This window comes from Humulus lupulus, chromosome 9 (genome assembly GCF_963169125.1).
Source record: "Humulus lupulus chromosome 9, drHumLupu1.1, whole genome shotgun sequence".
NCBI lineage: Eukaryota > Viridiplantae > Streptophyta > Magnoliopsida > Rosales > Cannabaceae > Humulus > Humulus lupulus.
Window position 1 is genome coordinate 32229456 of NC_084801.1, and position 21848 is coordinate 32251303.

Sequence of the window (21848 nt, forward strand, 5' to 3'; positions counted from 1 at the left end):
ACAAACTTGCTCGCTTAAACAGAGATCTCATTCCTCGCTATTAGAATGGAGAACACCTTGTTGGGGTTTTATGCCCTAATTAAAACCCAAATTCTTTGTAATCTCATTTTATTATCAATAAAAGAATAGAAATCATTTTTTGACTTGGTCAATCACTTTGCTCACATGTTTTATTTTCATGATTATTTGTTTAATATAAACTCTTATTAAATCCCGAGCATATAGCTAATCTTATTTATAGTGATGTAATCACAGTGGAATATAAATATGATTATATGTTCAAAAATAAGTTAGTCCTAAGATTAGTCAGTGCACCAGATTTACACTGACTTGCCAATCTACGATATGATCTACTTACACATTACAGTGTTATGTTATTTCCAGAACATTAGCAAAGTAGATAAGATCGGATTTATTTGTTACATCAGACAGGACCAATATTGACAGTTGATAAGATAAGTAAACATACCATTATTATCTATTCTAGTCATATCATATAGTTGACCATAGGTCAATTCAATCTCAATTCTGAGTGGTTAGTATTCTAACTGATTGTATTATTTGAGTTCTTTGACTTGTTCGTTACCAGCTTACCCTACGGACTAGCCCATACTTACATCTTGGGAACTCGGTAGTATAATTAAGTGGGAGTGTTAATCATAGATATGAACATCTATAGCTTTGATGGACCCAAAACGGGTATGTTTTAAATATTTATAACTCGCAAGCGCACGAATCGTATTTATAGAATAGTTTTCGTGTAAGCACGAGATCGAACCCAAAGGAGTTGTATAAAATTGAAAAGGAAACTATTTTAAACCAAAATTAATAAATTCTAACCTAGTTCCAAAGATTGATGCAAATTTGTAACAATAAAAATAAAATAAAAGACAATAGTATAGAAATTAAAGACAATAAATAAAAGACAATATATATAAATAAAAATTAATAATAGAAATGAAGATGGTAAAATAAGATTATTAAGGATTAGAATCCACAAAATATAAGTTCAATAATATTTATAAGTATATTGATTCCCAAGTTTTAGTGATAGTTAAGATAAATCAAACTATCATTTTCTAAATAGATTTATAATTTTAAGTACAAATTTCTTCCAAAAATATAAGATTTTTCTTCATTTTTTAAAGTTATAATTTCAAAGCATTTAGTGTAAATCAATCTAATGAAATAACAAATAAATCAATGAACATTATTTATAAGGCAAAACATAATATTTTTGTTCTAAGCATGGATGTGTACAATTTAATGACACATCTTACACAAAGAATATTATGTATTTTCACTAATGAAGAACAAAGTTTAAATATGTGCTAACAATCCAAAATACATGATATTTAAGATGAAAGAAGATATTTGAAGAAGAAAATTCCATAAACTTTGTTGCACAAAATGGGAAATCAACATACAAAATAAATACTATCTAGTTACAAAATGTTTCATCATCACCTTAATAATCTTAAAAAGATTAGAAACACATAACTAGAATAAAAAATACATACTAAAAATTACAAACATAAATGGAAAAATTTGGAGGAGAAACCCCCAAATTTTTCCTCTAAAAATACATAGAAAAAAATAAGAAGAAGAAGAAGATGAAGAGAATAGAGAGGTTTTGAAATGTGTAGAGTTTTTGGTATGGTAACCTCCCCCTTCAAAAATGGACCACAAATCCCTTATTTATAGCCAAAAATGATGATTAAAATAATCAATTCAAATTAATTAAATTGATTAAATTAATTGAATTAATTATAAAATGGCAAATAGGGATAAATTATAGGGTGTAATAATTATGTTTTTGGGTAAAAAGTGTAGAAAGTGAGGTAAAAATGTGGTATTTTTAGACATAGGGGACAAATGGTACATTTTGCTTTTTTATGGGCTCAAGAAAATAATATTTCGTGGCATGCTTTGGGTGGCTTCGGCTGGCAGGAGGCCAAGTGACTGAAGGCAGCAATGTGGGCAGAGGAGTACACGGCTGGGTATGTGATAGCCAAAAGATAGTGCTGAAGGAAGCTTGAACGAATTGATTGAAGAGGAAGGATTGAAGCTTGGGCCATAAGCTTGGGCCTTGCTTGGGCTGGCTGAAAGTATTCAAAAATACCAACATTTCATTTCTTTTTTCTCAAAAATGCCACCTTTCTTCCTTCTTTTCCTTACTTTTCAAAGCCCAAAATTGCAACAACTTTCCTACAAAATAAACATAAACTAAATCATAATAAAATATTTTCAACTATAAAATAAATCAATTTAATTCTTTGAAAACATTAATTATAACTTAATTTATATTTAACATTTAAATTTAATAATACAACATTTTTTTACCTCAAATTCAACTACAATAATTCAAATAATTAACTACATCATTTTACAACAAAATAACTATAAAAACACACAAAAACATATAAAATCAAAATAAACCCAATAAATTCAAAATTACTTAAAAACTTAATAAATCAATTAAAAACTCAAGATTTAAGCAACAATTAGCACATAAAAAGTGGTAAAATAACTCTATTTTGTAGAGTTGTCAAGCTTCTGATGAAGAAGTGAAACGATGGTTTCCTTTTAGTTTGGTTCAAGGTGTTAAATGATAGAGATCTCATTTCAGTAATTAAATTAGTTTACTGAAATATCATTTACAAGGAACTAAGTGTTTTAAGGATAAAATACAATGAGGGGTAAAACAGTATTTTAGTCCTATCTCATTGTAGACCGTCTATGGAGGATTGAGTGACAATTATGGTTGTAACAATGGATAATTAATAGTGTATCTATATTTGTTATAGAGTGTTCTATGAATTCAAGAGTGCAATTCCAAGTCTATAGTGGAGTCACGAGGAATTAATAAGTTAGTAAATTTATTTGTTAGATTTATGATAACTTATTGGAGCTTGATTTCATAGGCCCATGGTCCCCATTGTACCTTGGATAAAATCATCTAGATAGTCTCAATTAATTGATTTAATTATCAGTTAGAATTATCAAAGTTGACCAGGTCAATTTTGGATAGTTTCACAGAGTTGTGTAATTTTGAGAAGAAAAGAGAAATTATGGCAGATTTATTAATTAAGATAAATTGGTATCTAAATTAATAAATAAATTTAAATCAAGGTTCAAATTATAAATAATTAATTTGATAAAGGATTTAAATAATTATTTAATTAATTAAATCAATAGAAAATAATACAGGCCTTGATTTTAAGTCCAATGGGCTTATAATCAAATGGGAAATTTCACGGGCCTATAGCCCATGATGATTTCGACCTAGGGCTTCAAAATGGCTGTTATTTTATTGATTTTTTAATTAAATTAAATGGCCTAATTGAGTCTATAAAAGGCATGCTTAGAGAGAAGATTTCAGAGACGACAGATAAGTCACAAGTCAGATTTTCTGATAGTTTTATATTCTCTCTAAACACAAGTCTTTTTCTAAGCCACTTTGTTATTTTCTCTTCTTCTCTCTATATCTATCTCATGTGTTGAGAATTGCCCACACTAGTCTAGGTGGTTCTGAGGATACATTGGAAGATCGTGAAGAAAATAGAAGATCGGTTCAGTTTCTTGATAATACTCTGCGACAGAGAGGATACAAGAGTTAGAGAAATTGAAGGAATGACTCTTTAATTCCGCTGCGTATACTGTAAGTATTCTATTCTTTGTTTCTCTTTAAATTCAATTTTAGAAACATGTTTTAGGCTATCTCGTATTAATTTTTTTAATATTAGATATACATGAAAATAAATAAAGATCCTGTATAAGCTTTTTCCAACAGACCTACGCAAGTACTATCAATGAACAATTCTTCTTAAAGGTTTTGCTTGTATTAATTTTACTTTTTACAAGTTATGAAAAAGGGTTGGTCAATTTATGTGAGTAATTGCTTATAAGTGTAAGATCTTATTGATCACTCGTACAGACACGTTTTGTCCATTTGCTCATTACGTGTGTTGTTTTGTTTTATTATCGTTTTAACTATTTGCTCTAAGCAGTAATGTTCGAACAGGTTTTGGTCAAGGCAAGTGACCAAGGACATAGAGCTCCTCAATCACTTGGGGGGCATATAAGGTATCTAGTAATCAAAGCATATCGAGAGGTATGTAAACACATGAGCAAAATAAGTGAAAGCATGCTAGGGTACTTAGAGTATTTTTCAAAATTTTGTATTTTGTTAAATCAAACCAAAGTACTATGCTAAGTTCAGTCATGCGAACATATGTTATAATAAAAGGCAAATATTATAATATCAAAAGGAAACCCTTTACACCGCAAGCAGTCTGCTCGGATGCAATTGTTTGTTAAAAGAAAAAATTAGCTGCCCGCGCAGCAATAAAAATTATATTGTCTTTACATCACGACCCGTAGGCCGTGTACTTAAAAGATTAAAGAGTAAAAGAAAAAAAAAATCAGACTATGAGGCTAGAGGATCTTGAGGGGTGTCCTGGTCAACGACAGTTGTAGCGTCATTGTTCGCACCTTCTATGCCAGTGGCCAAGGAGATTTCAGGCGAGGCAGACACCCTTGCTCTCTCTTCTTCCACCAAGTGAGCAACGCAGCGGGCTATCTCAGCATGCCTTGTGTGCTCGGGAAGATAGCTGAAATTAGCCTTGTGGTTGTGTTTCCAGAAGTCGTAGAAACACTTAACCGTGGCATTCTTGTACCTTTCCAAATTGCTGGCATTGGCTTTTTCAAGCTTCTCGATTCGTCCCTCCAATGTTTTAGTATCTTGTATACTCGTAATTAAGTCATCCTTGAGCTTTTTAGCCTCGCGGTAGTTGACGCGGTTAGACTCCTTAAATTGGTCTCTTTGCTCAACAGCCTTGTCCAACGCAGTCTGCTTCTCCCTTAACTCCTCAACCAGCTTGTTCTTCTCCTCGAGCAGCACTGCATTTGTCTTCTGGGCCGCCTCAAGTTGTTCAGCGTATTTCGCTTCGGCAGCTTTGAGTTCATCAGCGTGCCGTTGCTCGGATGTCCTGGACTGCTCGGTGATAGCACCTAAGTGGAGCCGGCCGGCAGTAACAATCAGCATTGCCTGTAATCAGAGTGAAAGTTAAATTGATATAAAAGGGCTATCTCCACAAAAAAAAAATTGACTTACACTGGCAAGCTCGTTTAGTCTACGGGTTAAGATTTGGTCAACGTCCATCGTCTCTGTCCCCGCCATCACCTCTCGGCAACGTTCATGCTTCAAAATCTTGGCCATCCTGTCTTTGGCCAATTTTAAGGCACGACTCGATATGTCGCCCCCTATGGAAGCAGGAGCAGCCTGCTAAGTCTGGTCAGTTGGAGCCAGGGGAGAAGGTGTCAACCCAACCAGAGTAGGAGGAGTTTGCTGCTCGAGAGGAGAAGGAGGTGGTGTTACATTTGTTGACATACCGTCTGCCGGAGGGTCTGTAGTACGGGATTTCTTGGCCGGAGGCGCTTTACTGCTTTCCTCCTGATGCCGCCTGGTCGATTTCTTCTTGCTCGCAGGAGCCTCGGGAGCACAGTACATGTCGAACACATTCTTGGAGTCCATGTCTGTAAGAAAAGCAAATACACGAACAATGAGATAGTATAAACGATTGAGTATGTTATGCCAGGAAAAGAAACAAAGAAAATTGTAAGTAGAATACCCGAGCTATCATTACTGGTCGCTACATTATATACTCTACTAGTGTTACACTCACTCTCTGGCATGAAGAAGTCTAAATTTAAAGCAGGAGGATATTTAAAATTGCCATCGTTGTTGAAGAGGTGACAGGGAATAGGTAGGCTATCTAAGAGCAAAAAACCAGTACCATTCTCGTCCGACGACTCAAGAATAGGCTCTGTGGCCTTCTTTTTTCCCTTCCTTAGAGGGGCCGGTGTGGCAGCAGGACGGGGGGCACCAGTTGACTCATTGATGGTCACCCCAGTTGCCCTCCTCATAGGAGGTCGTGACACATTTGGGTGTTGTTCGGGGATTTAAGTGCCGGTAGCACTCCCCGCAGTAGATTCCCTCACATCCTGGTGAGGAGCCAAAAGGCCGACCAGTCTCAGATTGGCCTCTGTGACTACCTGTTTGACACGTTTCTCTATGTCTATCATGCTGGCCAGGAGGGCTGATCGGATCACCATGTCCAGAGTAGGGTCTAGTCTCAACCATGGGCCTGAAAAGCGCTAAATTTCTAAGGGAAATGCAGCAAAAAATTGAAGAAAAATAAACGACCAATGGTACAAAGACTTTACCTCCTTGTGTGAAGGCCAAGTTGTTCGCAACCATGTCAGTCGTCAGAAAGTACTCCAGATGGTACCTCCCCACGTTCGAGATAAAAGCAGTGTTAGTCAGGAAAGAGCGGCCTGTTTCCTGGTGATAGAAGTGGAAAAACTCCGTGTTTTCCTGGTTGGGGTTGGATTTAAGGTCGAACAGGTAGTTGACCTCATGTGGTGTGGGGACAGGACATTTTTTATGACTGTAGAGGATATAGAGTGCAGAGAGCATTCTATATCCATTGGGGGTTATTTGAAAAGGAGTGACCCCGAAGTAATTGGCCACCCCCTGGAAAAAAGGAAGAGGCAGGAGCTCGATGTGATACCTCGACCAGGCGCTGAAAGTGCCTCCAGGCAAGTTCGCCTGTTGGTCTAGGGTGGGTTGGAATAGAGTCACCCCAGGAAGTCCATATCTTTTACTATAATTGGCAATCATCCTAGTCATGACTCGGCTAGGAGGGGCGACGTACCATTCAACATCTGGTTCAACGACATTTTGAAGCTGAGCACGAGTTTGAATGTTGGGGTCAGGGATATTTCTTTCCCGACCACTGGTCGAGGGAATTCCAGCCTGAGGAGCAGGCTGATTTGAAGGGTTTGAAGGTTTCTTTTTTATGGGCAGTGGATTTTACTCTACTCATGGCCGGAAGGCTTGACTGAGGTCTATTGGGTGGGGTTCGAGAAAAAGGAATTTCTGGTATCAACAGCGACGGTTGCTCCTCATCTTTAAGCAATTGGGCTAGCAAGTCGTTGTCGATAGGCCTTTCACCTCCTCTCGGATCTTGCATGAAAAGCAGCGAACAGAGAAAGGGGGTGATGAGAACGTAAAGCCTAAAAATCTGTGTTGAGAGTTGGGATAACGTTGTTCGCGTATAAAAGTTAAGCTTTTATACGGCCAGCAACATTCTAACAAAAACACTAAATTTTATTCGAGTAGTTTGAGAAACAGATTGAAAAGCGGAAGTAAAAAAAATTTCAGAGAAAAGCTTTTTCGACTCCCGGAAAAACCCAGTATTTCAACTAGCCTAAAAATCAAATTTTTACTTCGATTTTACACCATTAAATCTACAAACTCGACTACAAAATTGGATCCTAACTCCTACGAAACGTTACTTCATTATCCTATCAAGAATCTATTGATATACACACAATCCCCATAATAGCTTCAGCCAAGAACATGCAAAGGTTCATAGATAAAAATAAGTATGAAACAGTTTTGCATGGCAACTCAAACGTCTAAGGAGTTTGTGAAACTTACTTAGATGACAAACGGAGTCTGAACACGAAGTCTGAACACGAAAGCTTTTGAATGACTAGATGTGAGTTCCTGGGATTTCTGGGCTCTAAAGTTAGAAGTTCTTCACAATTCTTGGAGAGGAGATGGCGAGTGAAAAGTAAAAGTGAGGATTTGAGATATTGTATATAGTGACTGCAACACGACAAAATAGGTAATCAAGAATTACTTTTTCTGAGCATGCGGACGTGTGATAGCCATCAGACAAGTTTTTGGGAAACCTAAAAGGCTTGATTAGACATGATTGATTGCTTTTTCCGAGAGGGTATTAGTGGTTCTGACAGGTTTGGTAGAATAAGCGAAGGGTCAATTTCCTAAGTTTACTTATTTCTGGTCGCAATAAATAAACTTGTAAGGAAAATGTTTACCCAAAAAAGGGGGTGCTGATGACGTGGCAATGATTTCTCGCATGTGGTTGACACATGGCAGAAGTGTTGTTTGACTATCGACCAGAGGCACATCGCTTCGTCAGCGCTTAACTTTTAGATACGACCAGTCTGGTCGTATAATTTGATTTATTTACTTCTAAGATTGTAATCTTATAATAATTTCATTGAATATTTCCTCATTATTACCTTGATATGCGTTTATTAAGGAAAGATATGGCCCATTGGCCTGTGTAACCCTCCTTGAGCCTATAAATATGCATGAAATAGCTCAAGGAATGGACTTTTGATCTCTGAGTCATTTTTGCGAAGTATTGACAGAAAAAGAGCTATAGTCTATTATTCATCGTTTTATTGTCATTCTTTCAAGGTTTGTGAAACTCAAGAACCCTAGTTCTTTGATCACGACTTTGAGATTCAATATTAATAATAGCACTAAGTGGACGTAGGTCATTACCATTCTTTGAGGCCGAACCACTATAAATCCTTGGTGTTTTCTTCTTTTTCATTAGATCAAATTCTTAATTGTCGTTTTATCATTTGTCATATCTTTGACTCCGCGTCGTTGGCCAAATCAAGGGTCAACAATATGCTCCAACGAAAACAAACTAATATATATGCTTACTTAAAATCAATAAAATTAACAAGATATAAGTAAGTAATATATTTACAATCAATCTTCTCACACCATGAACAAACCATTAAACCTTCAAATTTGATGGTTTGTGAATTTGAGATAAAGAAAATAGTTATGATTTGTTGTAGTTTAGAATATTTAATGAGTAGTTGTAGTGGATAGAGTAATGATGGGTTAGGATATTATAGTTGATGTTGTTGAGTGGACAAGTGAAGAAATTTGGGTTTGGAGGAGTAAGGTTTATGTTTTAGAGAGTAAATGATAGTAGAAAGTAGTAGAATTTTATTGATGGTTTGTTGTTTTTTTAGTTACACCATTTGCTACCCATGATGGGTATTTATAGTGGCTAGCCCACTTTACATTTGTGGCTATAATTATTTGTTCTAGATTTTTCTAGTGTATTGATTTACAAGTACAACTTCTAGACTAATATACACAATAGAGTCTAGACTATTTAAGCATATAGTTTTCAGGAAGTTCTAGACTATAGAGTATTCTAGAAAATGCCTTTGAAATTCTTTTATTCTACAAATTGTTAGATTGTAAACATAGTGTAAGCATCATTTAACACTCAAAATAGATTTCACAATCAATCCAAGAATACATTTTATTTAGAGCATTGATTGGGAATGTGAGAACATACCTCCCATATTGCCAATCCCTTCTAGAGCCATTTCCTCCCATAGAAATCTTCCAATTCACCTACAAAATCAAGTGCAAAATGCAAGAGGAACCTAATGGATAGCAAACCCTTACCACAATACCACACTACCCTCAACTTCCACCCATACAACATATATATTATGCTCTTATACCTTAAGAGGTATTAGTGGGCTAATTGTGGCTCATTATATTATGAAGTGGTGAACTATAGTTTAATGGGCCAACACATAGTCATTAGGGTGCCACCATGTGCCTCTAATACAATTAGTAAGTGTAAACCATCCCATTATGGTTATTGGTAATTAGTAGGCACTTTAGTTAATGGTTGTGATTATGGAATAATGTCTATGATTATATTAGTCCATAACAATAATTCTAACATTCTCCCACTTGGACAATATAATCAAACCACCATAATATTGTCTAACACATATGTGGCAATCAAATAAATCATACATAATATTATACCGATAGGATACAAATATTACATATGACTTGGCCCTGTAGACATTTAAATATCATAACAACCATTAGCTATCAAACCAAACATGCATGAGGTACAATTGATTGAGACTATGCGCATTCATCTCCTTTTGTACCTGTCACTTCGATGAACAATAGTATATACATATATAAACATATATACGTAATAGAAATAAAAAGAAGTGACTTCAATTATCATTATGCATGTTCAGAACAAAACACAAGCTATAAGCAATCCATACAAAATACTAGCATGTTCAATACATAAATAAAAAAAATCCCACTGAGCTCAACAAGCTAGCCTCCTGACAATCCCATTCGGGCAACGTGTTCCAAAAACACACATATAGGTAAGCCTTTCGTTAGTGGGTCTGCTAACATGCTAGTGGTAGGCGCGTACTCAATAGAAATGAGGGACTCAACAACTTTCTATTTAACAAAATAGTACTTTATATCAATATGCTTTGAGCGAGAAGTACTCCTAGTGTTCTTAGAGAAAGCTACTGCTGCGGAGTTGTCACAATACAATTTCAGCAGCCTCAAAATAGAATCTACAACACTCAATGCTAAAATGAAATTCCGCAGCCATATTGCTTGACAAGTAGCCTCATGACACGCCATATACTCTGCCTCCATCGTAGAAGAAGCTGTGAGTGTCTGTTTGACACTTTTCCATGAAACAGCCCCTCCAACCATCATATAGATGTAGCCTGAAGTGGACTTTTTATCATCCACGCATCCTGCATAATCAGCATCACTGAACCCAACTATATCAAGAGTGTCAGCTCATCGGTAAGTCAACATGTGATCCTTAGTACCCTGAAGATACCTAATGAATTTCTTAGCCGCTTTCCAATGGCTAAGACCAGGATCACTCAAGTATCTACCCAACACGCCGACAACAAAAGCAATATCAGGGCGTGTGCCTACTTGAGCATACATCAAGCTACCAACCAGTGATGCATAAGGAACGACTTTCATTTCATCACTCTCTTTATCATTTTGTGGACATTGAGCCTTTCAGAACTTGTCACCCTTCACTATTGGTGCCTTCCCAAGAAAACATGCATGCATATTAAACCTTTTCAAGATCCGATCAATGTAAGTCTTCTGAGACAAACGAAGAATACCATTAGCCCTATCCCAAAGAATCTGAATCCCAAGCACGTAGGAAGCCTCACCAAGATCCTTCATATCAAAATGGCTAAACAAAAGTTGTTTCGTCTTAGACAACAGGTCAGAATTATTAGATGCAAGCAGGATGTCGTCAACATACAATACTAGAAAAATAAAACTGCTCCCACTGACCTTCATGTATATACATTGATCTACCACATTCTCCTTGAAGCCATTTGAAGTGACAATCATATCAAACTTGAGATACCACTGCCTTGATGCTTGTTTAAGCCCATAGATAGACTTTTTGAGCTTGCAAACCATGTGTTCTTTGCCAGACTATAGCCAAAATGAGTTCTAGATCAAAATGAGCAACTATAGCCATAATGATTCGCAGCGAATCTTTGGTAGAAACAGGTGAAAAGGTTTCTTTGAAATCAATACCTTCTCTCTGGCTATAGCCTTTAGCCACAAGCCTAGCCTTATACCTTTCCACTTGCCCATTCAAGTCACGCTTGATCTTATACACCCATTTGCATCCAATGGGTCTGCAACCTTTGGGTAGTTCAACTAACTTCCAAACTTCATTTTGTGACATAGAACTCAATTCTTCTTTCATTGCATCCATCCACAACATAGATTTAGGACTACTCATGGCTTCTTGATAAGTGACTGGCTCAGAATTATCTCCCACATCAAACTCATGTTCCTGCAAATAGACAAGGTAGTCATCAGGAATAGCACACCTGCGGGTTCTTTGTGATCTTCTCACCATAGCTTCATCATCCCCAATATCAAGATTTTCACCTTGTTCTTGATTTTGAGGTTCATCATGAGTTTCTACCAGAATCTGTTTAATCACAGGGTCATCAATAGGAGCGGAAGCGATAGGTACAGGGACAAAAATGTGTTCTTCCCTGAAAACAATTTCTCTTGACCCTTAACTTGAACCAAATTCATCCTCAAAATAGACAACCCTTTCTGATTCTATAACCCTGATGGTGTGAGATGGGCAATAAAATATGGAACCCCTTGATCCAATGGTGTAGCCTACAAAATAGCCACTAATGGTCTTCGGATCAAGTTTCATAGACTGTGGGTTATAGGGCCTTACTTCAGCTTTACATCCCCAAACATGAAAATGATGCAAACTCGGTTTCTTACCCGACCACAACTCGTATGGTGTCTTTGGGACAAACTTACTAGTCACTTGATTCAAGATATAAGCAGCAGTCCTCAATGCCTCACCCCATAAAAATTCTGGCAACCTAGAATGAATCAGCATACATCGTACTATGTCAAGAAGTGTACGATTTCTTCTTTGAGCGATTCCATTCTGTTGGGTGTCCCTGGCATTGTATATCTTGCATCAATACCACATTCCTATAAGTATTTGGCAAAAGGCCCGGGGTTCCTTCCATTTTCATCATAACGTCCATAATACTCTACACCTCTATCAGAGTTGACAACTTTGATCATTTTTCCCTTTTGAAGCTCAACATTCGTCTTGAAAATCTTAAAAGCATCCAAAGATTCAAATTTTTCATGAATGAGCTCAACATGGCCATACTGGGAAAAGTCATCAATGAAGGTGATAAAATATTTATAACCACCCATAGCAGGCGGAACAAAAGGCCCACAAATATCAGTATGAATAAGCTCCAATACATCTGTGCACCTGTCTGACTTGCTCTTTCTAACCTTGGCAGTTAACTTTCCTTTAATACAATCAACGCAAGCAATGAAATCTGAAAAATCCAGATCTTGAAGTACCCCATCTTTGATCAACCTTTCCATTCTGTCTTTAGAGATATGACCTAAACGTTTGTGCCACAACATAGAAGATTTCAAATCTAATCTTGCACGTTTAGACCCAACAACAGCATTAAGACAAGAAGTAGAAGAAACAGAAGCAACATCATGCAAATCAAGTTTATATAAATTTCCACATAAAGTTCCATTTCCAACCAAAAGAGAGTCATGATACAAAGTGAGTTTTCTAGTTCCAAAAAGAAAACTATCACCTAGCCTATCCAAAATAGATACAGAAATCAAATTCCTCCTAAAAGAGGGTATGTAAGCAACATCCTGTAACTCCAAAAAATATCATGTATTCAACTGTAATCTAACTATCCCCAAAAATTTGACTTGGACTTTTGTATCGTCTCCCATGTACACATTCTGCTCCAGACTACTCGGTCTTCTTCGACTTGTCACTGCCTGCAAGGAATTCATAACATTAATTGTGGCTCCAGTATCTAACCACCAATAATTTGAGGGCACATCAATAATATTGGATTCTAAGCAAACCATCACAAGACAGTTACCTTTCTTCTCTAGGTGAGTCTTGAGCTTTCTACAATCAGCTTTCTTGTGCCCAAATTCTGGCAAAAGTTGCACTTCCCTTTGAAAAACTCATTCTTATGACCATTAGAGGATGAGCTGGACTGTCCATTCCTTTTAGGACTAAGTGCCTTTTTCTTGGAAGGTTTTTTGTTACCAGAATTATTGGAAGTGAACTTTCTCTTGTGAGGATTGTTTGGGTTCGTCACCATGGAGATACTTCTTGCCCTTCCCTTTCTCATGTCTTCTTCTTCCTTGGCAAGAATAGTAGTCATCTCCTCAATAGTCCATTGCTCCTTTTGAGCATTGTAGCTTGATCTGATTGAATCAAACTGGGGAGGAATGGTTTCCATCACAAACCACACCATGTAATCCTCACCAAGATCCAACCCCATAGCCTTAAGCTTTTGGTAACAACCCATGAGCTTGTCGTATGAGCTCTAATATCACACGTATCAGCGTAATTGGTGCGATGGAGCAAGGTTAAGCACTCATTCTTCTCATTCTTTGAGAACTTTTTGTACTTCTACTTAATGGCAGCAAGAAAATCCTTTGCATTTTCAGTCTGAGGAATACTATCACGAATGGATTCATCCATGTGATACCTCATAAGAATCAAACAACAACGATTGGAATGCTCCAAATCCTCATAGGACTTCTTTTCCTTTTCAGTGGCATCATCAGCGGGTTTAAGTGGTGCATCCATTCTCAAGGCCAAGTCCACTCTCATAAGAGTCAAGTTCATCATGAGGGATTCAACCCACTGCTTGTGGTTGGTTCCATTCAGTGTCAACATGGCAGAGGTTCTCGGAATGCTTACAGCTAAATGAGAAACAAGAGCAATAACTATCAAATACATGTTATGATAAACCATGTCATTTGTGCTCTTTTCTCATCAATATATGATCGCAAAATAACAAATGATCATTATGTATGCTAAAGTTCTTAGACAAACACACAAAATAGAACTCATACACAGGTAAGAACAATCTATTAAACATTATAATCAAATACATTAATTTACTATCGAAAGGATAGATAAATTGTGATTCATAATGTTTAATAAATTTTCTTCACCATATTAAGCATCCTTACCAAGCAATTATTAACGATAGGATAATTAATTACTTATATAGATCTTAATGTAATTTTGGAGGGAAAACACAAAATTTAAATAAATAATTATTTACATGTTCCTCTTTACTAAAAAATTTACATGCTTATTCTTACGACAGGCAAGAAAATAAACAATAATTGTTGACAATATATATAATAAGATTTATGCCACAAAAGATTAAATATAAATACAATTATGAAACCAAATCTATGAATTAATCTTGTCCATAAACATATACAAATAGTAGGATATGAGAATAGGAGTGAAATGGTAAAAATTTTGGCCAAAAAGGACCCCTCACGCGCCCCCACGTGCCATAATAGTTTTTTTTTTTTAATTTTAACATGACCGTACGACATGTCGTTTTGGAAAAACGGCGCCCTTTGCCCTTAAAAACGACATGTCATTTTTGCTTGAAAGAGGCAAAACGACGTGTCGTTTATTGTCGTCCCTGACCTCTAAATTTTGGCTTACGAGTCGCGTTCGACCCGGTTCGTCCCGCGGGTCCGACCCGACTGGAACCACCGTCTCCGGCCACCATTTTGGCCACTGTAACATGGGTTTTTCTCCCCTCTCCGTGGACGACGACCCTAGCATCTCCATTGTCCTCATTTCCCAACAAAAATGTCAAAACAACATGAAAACTGAAAATGGGTTTCCACCATTTTTGAGCTCCATGAAAAGCTCGGTTTCACAACAGCAATACATGAAATTTTTGCCCAAAAAAATAGCTAAAACCCAATACTCATTATCAAACCTGATTTTGAAATATTTTGTGAAAAAATCATATTTTGAAAAATTGGGTCTATATCAAAATATCAAGCCCCAAAATCAAATGAACCTGGCTCTGATACCAATTGTTAGATTGTAAACATAGTGTAAGCATCATTTAACACTCAAAATAGATTTCACAATCAATCCAAGAATACATTTTATTTAGAGCATTGATTGGGAATGTGAGAACATACCTCCCATATTGCCAATCCCTTCTAGAGCCATTTCCTCCCTTAGAAATCTTCCAATTCACCTACAAAATCAAGTGCAAAATGCAAGAGGAACCTAATGGATAGCAAACCCTTACCACAATACCACACTACCCTCAACTTCCACCCATACAACATATATATTATGCTCTTATACCTTAAGAGGTATTAGTGGGCTAATTGGGGCTCATTATATTATGAAGTAGTGAACTATAGTTAAATGGGCCAACACATAGTCATTAGGGTGCCACCATGTGCCTCTAATGCAATTAGTAAGTGTAAACCATCCCATTATGGTTATTGGTAATTAGTAGGCATTTTAGTTAATGGTTGTGATTATGGAATAATGTCTATGATTATATTAGTCCATAACAATAATTCTAACACAAATATCTAGAAAATTCTTGAGTAAAGTATTCTACAAATGTCTAGAACTTTCTAGAGTATTCAAGAAATGTGTAGCAACTTCTAATAAAATTTAATGGCCCTATTTTTTCACATCGAAAACATAAAATACCTATTATATGTACAAACTCTATCATAATCAAATGAGCACTTATCTTTCCACAAAGAAGAAAATCAATAAAGTTTTTTTAAAATTTAATATAAGAAAATTAGCAATGAAAACAAGAGAGAATAAAAAAAACCTTACTATTTCTTCAACAATTAAAAGGATTCAAGCTTCCGTCATAGCTTTAAAGAAAGCTAGAAAATGCAGGACCTAGATGGAGAGAGAGGCGGCATCGACTCGATGACGAGCGACTTCGACCCAGATGATGAGAGTGGGAGGCGGAGCGTTGATGTCAACTCAGGCGGAGCGGCGACTCCGACTCGATGACGAGCGACTTCGACCCAGATGATGAGAGTGGGAGGCGGAGCGTTGCTGTCAACTCAGGCGGAGCAGCGACTCCGACCAGACAGTGAGAGTGGGAGGCGGAGTGTCAACTTCGAGCTTTCGACCTAGATGGTGTGTGGGGGGAGGAAAAGAGAAATAGAAATGGGTACGAGGGGAAGAAAGAAAGTGAAAGGGAGGTTGTTGGGTTTTTACAGGGAAGGCGAGGCAGAGAACGTGTGGGAGAGAGAGAATATGGTTTTTCACTTTTAATTAATTACAATAATAAATAAATAAAAATAAAAGATATTATATACATATAGAGAGAAACGTGTGAAATAAGTTGAGACTTGAAGTAATTTTAATTTTATTATTTTATATATGTATACATTCAACGTTTTCCACACAACAACATTACATATGTGGCGCGTCTTTATGGGGAGAGATGTTACATCTATGCCCAAAATATAGTTATGGATCCACCAAGCCTACTTACAACGTCTACCTTAATTAATTTTAGATATCTTACAATTATAGCCTTGAACAAAAACTTTTAATGTCTCTCAACATAAAATAGTAAATACCCCTTCTAACTTTTAATGATTTACACTTTTACAATCGTAGACTCATAGACAATATAGGGAATCATTAAAATTATAAATTGTTCTAGAGAAATATCCTCATTAATAGCATATACACATATTTAAACATTCTCAATTATTGTGTATCTCCAAAATCAAGATCTCCATGTACATAATTTATTGCATTATTTATTGTATATTTTCCACAATAACATATACCTAACTACTATAAATAGAGGAGTAGCCTCTTCCGACGATATGTCATATTTCATTTTGTCTCAACTTTATAGAGCACTTCTAATAGAGTGTTATAAAAGTAGTGCATTGTTATATTTTAACGAATTAAAAAAAAATACAATTCTATTGGTGTTATGAATGGTGAGCCAAATTTTACACATACTAAAAATTATCTCAAATTCGGTCCAAAATATAACATAAGTCAAAATTGACAAATAATAAATGTTACATTTTTTATTTACTTTTATGCCACTAATTTAAAGCTTTTTAACTTTTTGTTCATTCATGTAAATAAATATTTTTTTATATTTTTAATAAAAAAATAAATACATTTATTGATATTTTAAGTTAATTTACAGCTTGTGTTTTGAAGCACAATCATAAAAATAAGGCCACATATAACATTAGTTCAATTTTTGGGCCTCGCTCAAAATTAATCCAACCCATTAGAGATGGCTAGTACCAAATTATTATGATAATCATTAACGTGTTTTGAGCTGTAATAATATACATTATATTGTAATTTGTAATGAATTTAAAAAAATCGAATGGGTGTCCTATTGTATAAAATATCTGTAGGGTTAACAAATGAAATCGAATAAGTTGGGATGACTTAAGCGATGGAACATAAATCACTTTATAGAGAGTGGGATTAAGTTCCATATCTATTTCCCACTACAAACTTCTTATACAAATTTTCCATCATATTATGTTAGCGGACAAATCAAATATTTTTTTAAAAAGCAAAATAATGTCGCCATTATAATACTTTTATATATTTACATTGAAGTGAAATGTAATGCAAAGCATGAAACTAAAGTCATTGTATAAATTTAAAGATATTAAACTTAAATATTTGTATAAAGGAAACAGATAAAAATAAATTTATCTTCCTATCTAATTTTTATTTACTTTATTTAGAAGCAATTATTTAACCAAAATTAAAAATATTACTCAAAAGCATAATATAATTCTAATTTCCAAAAACCAGTATGAGCCAAAATAGAAATGGATCAATCAGCCTCTATTAAAGTCCGTGAACCGTGATTTTGTTTATTCCATTATTGGTATATAATGGATCCGGTGTCTATACATGACCTATATATATATATATAAATAAATATATATGTATGTATGTATGTATGTATGTATGTATGTATTAAAAGTAGATACATGAATTGGCACATAATGACAACGGCTGATGCGCTGCGCTATATGTTTAGATCTGCCAAACCATCTCAACTTGCTATACTTATATATATATATATATATATATATCTAACTCCAAAGTCAACGAAAAGGGTTTGTCTAGATAGGTAAATTAGAATAAATAATAAAGCAGATATCGGCTTATTTAAGGCATAAAAAATCAACCCCAAATAAGTAACAAAATGAAGTCTGAATACTATTCAATTTTTCCCTCTATTCTCCTTTACCTTGCCTTGTTTTTCTGGTCATCATTGGCAGATAGTCATAATGACTTTGTTCAATGCTTCTCTCAACAATCTCCAAACTCCACATTAATCGTTTTCACCCAGAACGATACGTCGTATCTTTCCGTCCTTAATTTGTCCATACAAAATCCACGGTTCTCTTCTACATCCACACCAAAACCCCTCGTTATCATAACTCCATTGGATGCCTCTCATGTCCAGACCACTATATGCTGCTCCAAAAAACATGGTTTGCAGATCAGAGTCCGAAGTGGTGGCCACGATTACGAGGGACTTTCCTACGTGTCTGATGTCCCATTCGTTGTGCTCGATCTCATCAACCTTCGATCGGTCAACGTTGACTTTGACGACAAAACTGCATCGGTTCAAGCTGGAGCAACCATTGGTGAAGTTTATTACAAAATCGCCGAGAACAGTCGATGTTTAGGGTTTCCTTCCGCTACTGCCAACACCGTAGGTGTTGGAGGACTGTTTAGTGGAGGTGGCTATGGCGCCATGCTTAGAAAACACGGCCTCTCAGTTGATCATATCATTGACGCGCAATTTGTCAACTTTGAAGGGAGAATTCTAGATAGAAAAACTATGGGAGAAGACCTCTTTTGGGCCATTCGAGGAGGCGGAGGAGCAAGCTTTGGAGTGATTATTTCATGGAAAATTAGGCTTGTTTTGGTTCCAAAAACTGTCACTGTATTCACAGTCAATAGGAATTTGGAACAAAAAGTTACAGAGCTTGTTCATAAATGGCAGTTTGTGGCAGAAAGATTCGAGGACGATTTATTTATTTTGGTAAGGTTACAAGCATTGATGAGTTCTAATGGAGTAGGGAATAGTAACAATAAAACTATTCAAGCTTCATTCATATCCTTGTTCCTTGGTGGAGTTGATCGGCTTCTTCCACTCATGAAGAGGAGCTTCCCTGAATTAGGTCTTGTAAGAGAAGATTGCAAGGAAATGAGCTGGATTGAATCCGTCGTCTACTTCGCCGGATTCCCAAGTGGATCTTCTCCGGTGGTTTTGCTTGATAGAACAACTCCAATAAAAGTTCCTATTAAAGGAAAATCCGACTACGTCAAGGTGCCAATATCGGTTGATGGGTTGGAAGGAATATGGAAAAGGTTGTTTGAAGAAAAGGTTGGAAGGACTTTCATACAAATGACTCCTTATGGTGGGAGGATGAAAGAGATTCCAGATTGGGAAACACCATTCCCTCACAGAGCTGGAAACATATACATGATTTTATATCTTGTAGCTGTTATTGAAGAAGAAGGGATTAATGTTATAAATTGGATTAGAAGGCTTTATGATTACATGACTCCCTATGTGTCCAAGAATCCAAGAGAAGCGTATCTCAATTATAGGGACCTTGATATAGGGACAAACAACAATAATGGCACTACAAGTTATGCACAAGCAAGTATTTGGGGTTTGAAGTATTTCAAAAATAACTTCAATAGGTTGCTTCGTGTCAAGAATATGATTGATCCAACCAATTTCTTTAGGAATGAACAAAGCATTCCTCCTTATGCTATAGTGGGAAGTAAATAAATAATGATAATTTATATATATATATATATACATAATAAACATGAGTATTTTTAGTTTTGTGGAGGCCAAAATTCCACACCAAGTAAAGACAGCAACTCAAGTCCAAAGCTCCTAGATAATCACGCGACACCATGTTTCACACAGGTCTTTGTATCTACTCAAAATAGGTGCCTAGCCTCGTAAGACTAACTAGGTGCCTCACCTTGTGCAAAATAAGTTCCTAGACTCGTGAACCTCAACAGGCACCTAGCCATGTGCGAATAAGTGCCTAACCTAGAGAGCCTCAATAGACGCCTCGTAAAGAATCAAAAGTTTCACTATAGTTGGCCTCCTGTAGATGTAATTTATCTTGGTAAAGTCCAAAGAGGTCACCTAGCTGACCCCAGGATGTAACACGACAATGACATTGTGCCTACCCTTTCACATTGCCTACTACAACTAATTTCACGCATCTTTCTTAAATATTACATCTCTCTTCTCCGAGGAAACTTATGTGACTGAGATACTTCCATTGTCAATTGAAATTGTCAATGTGTATTAGAAAGAACGAAAAAAAAAGTGCTTGGCAAGATAGATCCAATGAACCACTTGGGAAGTATTATACCCAATCTCACTAGGCGCATGACCTTGTGCAAAGTAGGTGTCTAGCCTAGTGAGCATCACTAGGTGCCTAGCCTTGTGCAAAATAAGTGCCTAGACTTGTGAACCCCAACAAGCACAAAGCCATGTGCGAAATAGGTGCCTAGCCTAGAGAGTCTCAATAGACGCCTCGTAAGGAATCAAAAGTTTCACTATAGTTGGCCTACCGTAGATGTAATTAATCTTAGTAAAGTCCAAAGAGGTCACCTAGTTGACCCAAGGATGTAACATGGCAATGACATTCTGCCTACCCTTGCACATTGCCTACTATCACTAATTTCAAGCATCTTTCTTATATATTAATACATCTCTCATCTACAAGGACACTGATGTGAATCAGATATTGTCATTGTGAATTGAAATTAACAAAGTGTATCGGAACGAATGAAAAACAAAGTGCTTAGCAAGATAGATCTCATGAACCACTTGGGAGGTATTATACCCAACCTCACTAGGCATGTGACCTTGTGAAAAATAAGTTCTTAGCCTCGTGAGCCTCACTAGGTGCCTGGCCTTGTGCAAAATAAGTGCGTAGACTCGTGAACCTCAATAGGCACCTAGCCATGTGCGAAATAGGTGCCTAGCCTAGAGAGCTTGAATAGACGATAATAAGGAATCAAAAGTTTCTTTATAGTTGGCCTCCGGTAGATGTAATTTATCTTGGTAAAGTCGAAAGAGGTCACCTAGCTGACCCCTGATGTAACATGGCAATGACATCGTGCCTACACTTGCACATTGCCTGCTATCACTAATTTCAAGCATCTTTCTTATATATTACATATCTCATCTCCAAGGACATTTATGTGACTAAGATACTGCCATTGTAAATTTAAGTTTTCAAAGTGTATCGGAAAGAATGAAAAACAAAGTGCTTGGCAAGATAGTTCCCATGAAACACTCTCGTGGTATTATACCCAACCTCACTAGGCGCCTTGCCTTGTGCAAAATAGGTGTCTGGCCACGTGAGCCTCACTAGGTGCCTGACATTTTCCAAAATAAGTGCCTAGACTCATGTGCGATATAGGTGCCTAGCCTAGAGAGCCTCAATAGACGCTTTGTATGGAATCAAAAGTTTTACTATTGCTGGCCTCCTGTAGATGTAATTTATCTTGGTAAAATCCAAAGCGGTCACCTAGCTAACCCAGGATGTAACACGACAATGACAATGTGCCTATCCTTGCACATTGCCTACTATGACTAATTTCAAGCATCTTTCTTATATATCAAAACTCTCATTTCCAAGGACATTTATGTGACTCAGATACTACCATTGTCAATTGAAATTGTCA

The 21848-nt window shown here is 36.4% G+C and overlaps 1 protein-coding gene and 1 long non-coding RNA gene across 3 annotated transcripts; one reads left to right on the plus strand and one right to left on the minus strand.

Moving 5' to 3' along the window:
* Positions 1-2349: 2349 nt before the first annotated feature.
* On the minus strand, positions 2350-16359 carry LOC133801466 (uncharacterized). 2 transcript variants are annotated; one of them, XR_009876872.1, is made up of 3 exons: positions 13156-16359; positions 9210-13048; positions 2350-5538 (listed from the first exon to the last, which is right to left on the minus strand). It is a non-coding gene; the product is annotated as an uncharacterized LOC133801466 (long non-coding RNA). The 2 variants fall into 2 exon arrangements; XR_009876871.1 differs by having other exon boundaries at positions 2350-5050; positions 5117-5538; positions 9210-16359.
* Positions 16360-18312: 1953 nt separating this feature from the next.
* Positions 18313-19929, plus strand: LOC133800956 (tetrahydroberberine oxidase-like). The gene has a single exon (XM_062239069.1). The coding sequence runs from the start codon at positions 18313-18315 to the stop codon at positions 19918-19920; it is 1608 nt and encodes a 535-aa protein (XP_062095053.1). The 3' UTR covers positions 19921-19929.
* The last annotated feature ends 1919 nt before the right edge of the window (positions 19930-21848 follow it).

Coding starts and splice junctions, on each gene's coding strand:
- LOC133800956 (XM_062239069.1), top strand. CDS start 18,313: ATGAAGTCTGAATACTATTCAATTTTTCCCTCTATTCTCCTTTACCTT.